General features: G+C 38.9%; 1 protein-coding gene across 1 annotated transcript; it reads left to right on the top strand.

The window, feature by feature from the left end:
• Nucleotides 1-7,140: 7,140 nt before the first annotated feature.
• LOC108370716 (putative cyclin-dependent serine/threonine-protein kinase DDB_G0272797/DDB_G0274007) lies at nucleotides 7,141-9,914 on the top strand (the record flags this gene model as incomplete). Its single annotated transcript, XM_017626099.1, has 2 exons — nucleotides 7,141-7,309; nucleotides 8,600-9,914. A coding segment is annotated over exon 2 (843 nt), but the record flags the coding sequence as incomplete, so codon positions are not given.
• Nucleotides 9,915-10,147: the final 233 nt, after the last annotated feature.

Here is a 10,147-nt window from a genome sequence, read left to right on the forward strand (position 1 = left end):
ATCTTTTGGGCTGCTAGTGTTAGCGATTGGGCTCTTAACCACTCCTAAGCTACTTTTATAACTCTCTGTCCGATGGCTATGATTTTGGACAGCGTCTTAACTGTAACGACGATGCACACGTCGTCCGCGAAGCCTATGAATGTGTCACCTACAGAAGCAGCAAGGCGCGGATGCCATCATACATGATGTTCCACAAAATATAACCTAGCTCCCTCTGGATTTTACTAATCGGCGAGGGGAAGAAACCTAATACCGCCACCATCATAATTGTCCAAGGAAAACTATCGATTTTCCTTTGCTGTATTTAATATATTGTAGCGAAGAAATGTGGACAACTTTTCAGGGGCTTGTTAAATTTTTTGTACGCTTGAATTTCTTAGAACTAAAGGTCAGATTAGCTTTGCACTGAATAATAAATATTACTTCTCGAATTCCCACTAGCGATTACACCTATTTTCTTTCGTATAAACTTTTGTCGCCAAAGCTAAACAGAAATTGGCGTAACCTTACACACCTTACAAGATTTGTATTTTATAGATTGGTTGGTATATATATATGCAGATATGTAGATATGTACATATTACTATAGATACGATTCCCTCACCCTAGTAGGTACGTACATACATATTTATTACTCGCCTTTTATTAAACGAACTGTCATCGTTTAATTAGCGGTGCGTGTGAATTTTTAATGCACATAAGTAGAAAATTAACCAAATTAATAATAATTATAGTCTCAACTTGCACTTAAATCCACAACAGTCACGAGTCAATGATCTACGCGACAACAGAGCATAACAAAAATAAAAAAATAAAAATAAATAAATAAAAATAACGTGAACAACAACCACAGCCGCGACAACAACGACTATTGATCACATTGCAAACTGAGCTAATCAATTATAGAGATGATGCGTTCAATGGCTCCATCCATCAGTGCAGTCATACAAGCGCCAGGTGTGTGCTGCCACTGGGCGGGACTGAGCTAAATCGTACGATCAAAACAGAAGATATGTATATGAAAATGGCTAGAAATGTAGAAGGCAAATGACCATCGCATGATCGCAACGCGCAGCGGCATATTGACAGGAATGACAGCAGCGTTGGCGGATTTGTTGCTGGACTTTTTTTGCTGCCACTTATGTATGTATGTTCATATGTAGTTGTGAACAACACACGTGCGACAATCGATTCAGATGATCTAAGAAAAGGTAAGCGCAAAAAAGAATTCTAAAAAAAAAAAACGCTGAAACCAATTGCAGCAATGAATTATGTGATCTTTTTATAGCCTGTCAGTCATTCGCTTTGGCACAACGAGAATCTAAAAAGTTTTTTGTTTTGATTGCTTGACTATCTGATTATCGGCTCCCAGATACTCCACCTTCCGAACGAGTCAGTGTATGCGGTTTAGGCTCGTTTTGCGTGTGCGATCAATTTCAGTACTTACGTGTGTCTACGTACGTGCCCAAAAATAATTTGAATGTATGTCATTAAAAATGTTCACACTCCTAGTGCGCGATCACACGATTTTTTATTATCATACCTTTTTTTATTGTAATTCTACATATTTTCGCATAAAATCCAATTCTTCGTCTATTTATTTGCATTCGTTTTTTTTTTCTATGTTCTATATACATATGTATGTATTTAGTCGCACTCGATGCCTGACTACTACTTACTTTACTCTTATGCGTTGTTTTCGTATTCATTTTTATTTTGTTGTTATTTTTGCCATTGACGTTACCACCGTTTTGTGATTGTAGCGCGTGCTAGCTGCATTAGTCATCCAGACTATTAGCAGCCACCAGCCAAGAAGACGCTCGCTCCCATCCGCTTTACCTCAACGCGCGCCGTGCTCACCACCCTGTCCGGTAGGCGAGCGCGCTACGTTCAAAGTTCTTATAAGAGAGCGCTAGCTCAAGCGTCCAGAAGCAGCGACAGTGGCGGCAATAGATAGCGAGCTGCAGCCGGGCCGACGGCAGCGCCGACCGTGATGGCAGTGTTCACGAGCGTTTGCGCGAGCAAACGGGTGACTAAGCCACGATCAGCAAGCAGTCAGCCAGCCAGCCAGCCACCAGAATAGCTGGGAGTCATTGCAAGAAGCCAACAACAAGCTAGCTAACTGAATAGCTTTTGGCAGGCAGCGGCAACGTCACCGCCACAGCCAATATCGTCACCAGTAGTTCTGCTAGTCAACGGCAGCAGGGTAAATGGTTGTGCAAAAAAATTACAGAGCAACATTTCAATTTGAACGTTTTACCTATGCGTATGTGCCGCGTTACTGGTGACTGAGTGCGCGCGCGGTAAAAGTAAAGGAAATACGAGTTTTCGAATACGCGGCTAAAGTTAAAACCAAAACAAATAGTAAATAAATAGTAGTAGAAATAAAAGTGTAGTGTTCTTAAGTGGTAAATAAATGTTTGGAAAAGGACAATGAATATCCGCAAACCATGTATATGTAAATGTACATAGATGTGCATACATAGCTATATAGAACGAAACAGAATTAAAGCCGCTAGAATTAGTGAATGGAATAGGTGAAAGTGCAAAAATTTTAAGTGTTTAAGAAGGCATTTCCGCAAACATTATTAGCAGTGAGTTGGCGATTTTTTGTTTATTAAATAATCAGTGCGGCAAATTATACGACTTTTCAAACAGCAACGTGAATGATGAAATAAATCAATTTGTTAACAAAAAACAAAGCGCGATAAGATCGTTTATGCTTTTCGGGTCGAATAGCACGATCGATGCTACCGCGCGGCTATCACGGCAACGCTGTGTGTGATCTACTCTTAACCTTTTGTTGTTGGTGCCCTGACATGAAATAGTGTTACACATACATAAGAACATATGTACGTCTGACAACAGTATGGCGGTTGCTAATTTTGTTGCTGTGGTTAATTTTCAAGGCAATATGCTTATCATTTTGCATATATGTATGTAATTTCTTTCTTAAACGGCGCTTTAAACGTCAAGCCGCTTTCGTTTGAGCTCGAAATGTGACTCAGTCATTTCAAAAATACATACCTAAATGAGTCAGTCTAGCCCAGGGAAGCCAACTCGTGGGGACTTCCCCGATTTGTGGGGAATTTCAGTTTGGATCTTAGTTTGCGGGATATTTCAGCTCGTTCAATTCTAGTACAACAAAATTTAAAATGGTTAAAAATTACCGTTTACTTTTTCATATAACGAATAAAAACAATTTGTTTTTATATGCAAGAAAGCCGCAACAACTTCGGCAAAAAAAATCTAAAACCAAAATTTTTAGCCACTTCATGAAACTAGAATTGAGTGAGTTACGAAACTGCACACTCAAAATCTTTAAAAAAAAACTTTTGAAAAGGTCGAAATTTTCACGAAAGATTGTTGATTTTTTTTAAATATTGCACAAAGTTTGAAACTTGGATTTATACGGTTTTCGTTACAGAATGAACTATATATTTATAAAAAAAAATAACTGAAAAAAAAAAAAAAAAAATTGTGAAAATTTGGTGCGACAAAAATTTTTTTTACCACTGTATGAATGTAAATATTATGTAAACATTTTTTATTCCTTATTTGTAAAGTAACTTTCTACAAGTTTGGTTTGGTTTATGAATACATAATAATAAAATAAACAGAGAGACCNTTAAAAAAAAAATGGTGTGAAAATTTGGTACGAAAAACATTTTTTTTACCACTGTATGTATGTAAATATTATGTAAACATTTTTTATTCCTTATTTGTAAAGTAACTTTCTACAAGTTTGGTTTGGTTTATGAATACATAATAATAAAATAAACAGAGAGACCAGCAATATACCAAAAAATACACAATTTCTTTTGCAAATAATGAAATATCTATGAGTGGGGAATTTTACGAAATTTCGTGCAAAATCGGGGAATGTTCAAAAATTAGTTGGCTACCCTGGCCTAGCCCGCTAATTCGTCCGCACATTATTGAGAAGTAGACACTTTTTCTAAGCTTTGTACCAGCGGCAAGTGGCTGGATCGTTTTCGTTAGTTTTTTTAGCAATTTTAAAGCGCACACTCTGAACAGTTTCTGGAATCAGACAATTAAAATCGATTTATCTCCTGCGACGCCATTTCTTGCCCTTTCTTCTAGCAACGATTGTTCGCACGGTAGCCAATGAAAAACTTCCGAACGTATGGTCCATTTATAAAAGCATATTTCCGGCGGCGAAAAAATTGTAGTAGAAGCTCAGCCAAAAGCTTGGCAAAATGTTTGAGCGCCAAATATTTTTTGAAATGCAGGAAAAACACTTTCGTTTTTTTTACTAATAACTAGGTACATACAGCGAATATTTATATGATTTAAATCATTTTAAATGACTTTATGAAGAGTGTAGCTAGGTACTTTGTAAACTATTTAAAAAAGTGCCTGCTGCTAGAACCGGCTAGACTTGTCTTCATCTTTCACAGACTGGAAGCTTCTTGTTGCCAGATCACCATATAAGCTGTGGCGAAAAGCAGTAAATGGATTTTTTGTAACAGATTTAAGTTTCTCTGAACTAAAACTAAGATGCAAACCGAGTTTCATTAAAATCTGACAACATTTATCATTTGCGCCCCCTAGTGTAGTAGGCGTGGTAGTTTGCCAAACCAATCACTTATTCACATTTATTCGTTTCTAAACAAAAATACCACTGATAACCAAAAACAGTAAAATCAGAGCACAATTGGTCCTTTTTGTCATATTTTAAATGGGGCTTTTCCATGCATCAAAGGAATCATGAAATAAATTAGCAAGTTCAAAAATGTTTTGTTGGCATTTGTTTTGATATGGTTCAAATTTTTCAAAATTCTTTCATTACCAAAAAATTCAATTTCGTTCTTTAATATACTTAGAATCACTGCGATTAATGTCGATATTAAGAATCTTACATGTCTCCTGGGAAATTTGTAGTTTCTATGCAGTTGCCGACGGCTTTGAAGATACCTCGTCGACTTTTCCAGTCAGTCGGGTGTCAAAGCAAAAAATATAGTATCGGTAAATTTAGATGCAAATTTCACTTTCGAAGAAGCTTACTTATTTAATAAAAAAAAACGCGTTTTATGTTATCCTGGACTCTATGATTGTGAAACAACAGAGGATTAGGGATATCAATGTAACTCTGCTGTACTAAAGAACGTAGGCGCCATTGGGATTGCTCTGATAGTGGTTGTTTAATGTCTGCATGTACATACATGTGTAGTTTAGGAGGACGTTTATGGAACGTTCCACGCGTCCACTAAGAGACATGGTTATCCTTTGTGTGTATTCTCTTTGAGTGAGTGCCAGAAAATGTGTCTATGCAAAGAGGAAAGATGGTATAATCAAAATAATAAACCTGCGGAACAACTTGAATACTTTCCCAAATGAAATTAGTATGGTGAAAAAACCTAACCCCAACTTTTGAAACCCCTCGAGTGCAGAACGGTGCATCGACTCTAAAGCTGCTAACTTGATTCCTCCTCATCCTCATTAAAGCTTCTACAGAGAGAACAGGGTCGTGTGATGACACTGTTAAGAAATCTTCTGTATTCCGTCTGTTTTCCTATTTTATCACGGTCATAAGGATCTTGAGGACTCCTAATAATCTCGTTAGGCCCATAAGTCAGCCACGTTTATTTGCAAATCTAGTAATTTCATCAGGTGCTTCTTTTCCTTCTTATATTGCCATTCCTATGAACCCAGGAAAGAGTTAGGTTAAGATTTCCCTACAATCCCAGATTTAATTACTTTGGATCGACGAATAGAGTGACTTTTCGCTTGGCATCATGCTAGTTAGTAGAAGGCATAAATCTCAGCTTAGAAGATGCTGCAGTCGTTGGGCAGACGAAAATACTCATAAGTTCCTTTAACCCTCAGTGTACGTTGATATATAATCCACCGGTAGCCCTCCGTCCGATTTTTCCTTAATGAAAAATGTAATCAAGCACCAAGCCAAAGTAATAAGTATGGTCGATACTGGCTACTAAGTCAGATTTTATTCATTAAAAAAAAACCTGTTTTGTTGTGGGCCCGAAACCAACCACCACATATTGTCTTCCAATTATCTGGGGACGCCCTTTACGCCCGAACTATGGACGGAAAAGTACAGCGGCTTTAGGTCAAAGATCAAGACAATGCTTCCCAAGGTGGCCTACTCAGCAAAGTTATTACCAAATCGTCCGCCTACTCGATAACCCTTATTATTTTAGCTTTAAGCGATTTACCACCGTTGGGAGTATCTCTAGGTGTTATTTTCTCACGGAACCTGTGTCGAAAGCTGCATTAACTATTATGACCAACTGCTAATGATGTACATATGTAGGAGTGCCGATACATATGGGCATATCCAGGGTTACGGACGCGGCATTCGCACGCGTAACTAAGCTTAAAATAGGAAGGAAACTGAAAGATCGCATGTACATATATCACAACTGTTACAAGGCACTGGAAAGGTGCTATATTCAGTGAAAAATTTTGGAAATATAAACAGTTAAGTACAAAATTAGAAGCAACTAAACTACGGCACGGACGCGACAAAAATTGAAGTTTTTTGGGATATGCCCATATGTATATCTTTACACCAGCAACATCCAGAAAAACCTATTAAAAATGCACATGCCCTTACATATGTATATACTTCCGTATTCTTAATATTAGTACGGGAACTTTTTTTATTAACATTTTGCTCTTAACTGCTTTACCGTACTAAATTACTTAACAAGACTGGATTACAAAACCCAGACACTGAGCATTCATTTGAATGTGATATGTATTTACATTTCGACTGGACACTGGACAATTCGTCTAAAACCTTTTTTTACTAATTCACTAATCAGCGAAAACCAAAAAAAAAAAAAACAAGAACAAAAACGATATAGCTGCCGCCGTCATTTCAGCAGCGCCACCGCCTGCTGCTCAGCGCATTCAGCCAAGACGCTTGTGGCCAGTCGTTTTGAGCTGTATGTCATTTGGCGGGCTATATGTACCTACGTTGTGTTGTATTGTAGTCACCTACGTTTGCGTCAACTGCGGCGTAACTAAATTTGCGCTGTGTTTCGTTGGGTCCAGTCAGTGGCATTGGCAGAGCAAGCGTCCAATTCGAGGCAATGCGACGCGACGCGACGCGTGCTGACTTTGGAGTTGTTGGTATTAACGTTGGCGCCATTATCCGGCTGTGCCGTCCACTACCAACGATGTCGCCACTACCACCGCCGCTTGGACCCAGGCTTATCAAATTTCAGTTTTCATTTCGAATTTTAATTCAATTTTGTCTGAGCTGCCGTAAGGAAGGAAGTAGTAATGGAAGTTGCTGATCGCTGATCGTGCGCGCGCGAAGGTAATCGTGGCTTGTAGTGTTTAGTAAATTTGTCGTATTTGTCGTAATTCTCGTACTCGTAAACGCATAGAGCGGTGTACGTGTATTTTCGATACTTAACGCAGGTATTGGCGTTGGTGGCGTTCTGTTTTGCCTTTTTTTCCCGCTCGCATACATTCGTATGTATGAATGTGGTTCTCCCCACTTGCGTGCTTTTGTGAAATACTACTGTACATTAAAGTGGTCCAAAAATGTATGTGAAAAAATAAGGTGGATTTTTAATGCCGCCACCCCCTAGGATTTTTCTATACCGAAAAAATATACCCTTTTTTTTGAAATAAAAAAAATTTAGGAGTGCTCAAAGCGCTCAAAGTTTTCCATGTATTTTATATGGGGAAAAACAACTTTTCGTAGAAATAGTGTAGAATTTTTGAAAATCAATATTTTGCGATCGGAAAACTTTGCATATATTCCGGAGATTCCCAGTAATAATTCTCAATTGTTTCTTTAACCATTTTTTCATGGTAACTACATTTTATAGGTCCACCAAAACCCCCAGAAAATGCAATAGGGGGACCAATAAAAAATCTTCAATATAAAAAATGGTTAAAGAAACAATTGAGAAAGTATTGATTTTCAAGAATTTTATACTATTTCTTCGAAAAGTTGTTTTTTCGCCATATAAAATACATGGACAACTTTGAGCGCTGTGAGTACTGCATAAATATTTTTTGATTTCAAAATAAAATAAAAAAATAGGGGTATATTTTTTCGGTTCAAAAACCAATCCTAGGGGATGGCGGCTTAAAATTCCGACTTTATTGTTTTTGGACCACTCTAATGTACATACATACATATGTAATTCGTGTTTCGCAAAGCGTTTTTTGCATTCACAGCTCAACGCCGCGCCGCATTCGTGCTCGCATATCGGGAACGCGCATCAACCCTGGCACTCGTGCGCTCAAGCGCGTTCAACCAACCAACCACCACTCAAGTCGCATTCGCAGTTGTGGGGAGATCAATGCACGCACGCGCCTTTTTTGGAAAAAGCTAAAAAGTACAATTTTCATTCGTTTTTGTTTTCTGGAACGTCTGTGCTGAGTGCGCGCTTTGTTTTACAGTGTTTTCGAAGGTGCATTGGCAAAAGAAAAAAGAAGCGTATTAAAGTGATCGCACCAGCCGCCATTTTTGGCAAAAGCCAAAGCATATAAATTAATGTGAAATATGTATGTACATAAGTATGTGTGGGTACCTTTTTTATTTTTTTATTTATTTAATTTTTTAAAGCTTTTGTTTGGATTTCAAACCCAGGTGACCGCACATACATAAACAACAACAAAAACAGTAAGAAAAGGAACACAATGTGTTGAAGGAGAAAATAAATAAATACGAAATTGAAGGAGCAGGCGGAAAATTAATTGCGATCAAAACAAAAACAAAAGTGCTAAACACAAAAAAAAAACAAATTTTATGGTGCATAAAAAAAAGTGAATGAGCATTGTGTGGGTGAAGTATTTGAGGCTCGTGCACAGCTGCAGCATTCATTCGAGTTGCATGTGGCAGAAAAAGGAGTGTCCGCGTCGAGTCGCAAGTGTGCCAAACCGAATGAAATAAGAAGTGAAGAAGTGAAAAAAGTCGCATAAAACAAATTTAACAAGATTCGAAACAACAACAACAAACGAATACCAAATAAAATAAACCCAAAAATAGGAATAAAAAAAAAACCATCACTCAATAGTGAATTTGTGTGTAGCACTTGGGCTACAAATTAGTCAGCAAAAAAATGCATAGCAACAACAATAATAACAACAACGACAACAACAACGCCTACAAAAACCAATACAACAACTGGCACAGCAATGGCAATGGGGTGACGGCGGCACTCTTGCAACAGCATCAACAACAGCAGCACGTGCAACAGTTGTTACAACAACAGCAACAACAACAAATGCTACAGCAACAACAACAGCAACAAAGCCAGCAGCAGTCTCGCATTACCAACTGGATTTGCGATACGAATCGCACACATCAGTCGCTGCTGCTCAACAATAGCAACAATTGTGGCCAACAGCAGCAGCAGCGGCAACAAACACAACAACAAACACAGCAACATACCGCTGCATATAGTATGCAACAGCAACCATATGCAAGCTATCCACAGTCAGCCACAACCCCTCGTCCACATCCTCCGCAGCAGCAGCTGCAGCAGCAGCAGCACCAACCTATGTGTGCCGCTGCTGTTACGGCCGCCGTACCTGCTGGTAACTGCTACTATGCACCACGGTTGCAACAGCAACAACAACAACAAGAACGCAATCATCCGCATATGCCATCAGCAGCTCAACAACAACACCAACAACGCTCACCTCAGCAGCAGCAGCAGCAAGTGGCCACACCATTGCGTTCGCCATATCCTACTGGTGCCACTACGCCCCTATCGCATCCGCATTCCCCTTCGCCTGCACCATCGCAGACGACTCCACTCATATTTCATCAGCAATTAGCTGCTGCGGCGGTGGCAGCAGCCCGCAATGCAACGCAACAACATCAACACCAGCAGACCCAGCATCAGCACCAGCATCAGCAGCAACAGCAACAGCAACAGCAACAACATCTGCATCAGCGGGTAAGTGCCTGTGAGGCAATGCCACACACATTATTTAAGAGACGACTCATTTGCTCATCCACATCTGCATTCTGATTTGCTGATTTGTTTCCGACGGACCGATTGAATTTGATTGCCTCTTTGTTGTGTTTCTTTAGCTTTTTGTTTTACCTACATACATACATAAGTGTTGACTTTCTTTATGTTCTCGTTAAGTGGTTTTGTTCGTGCGTGAGCGTAGTATATGAATGTTT

This window comes from Rhagoletis zephyria, unplaced genomic scaffold (assembly GCF_001687245.7).
Source record: "Rhagoletis zephyria isolate East Lansing unplaced genomic scaffold, Rhagoletis_zephyria_1.1 Rzeph_scaffold_04425, whole genome shotgun sequence".
In the NCBI taxonomy this organism is placed as follows: domain Eukaryota; kingdom Metazoa; phylum Arthropoda; class Insecta; order Diptera; family Tephritidae; genus Rhagoletis; species Rhagoletis zephyria.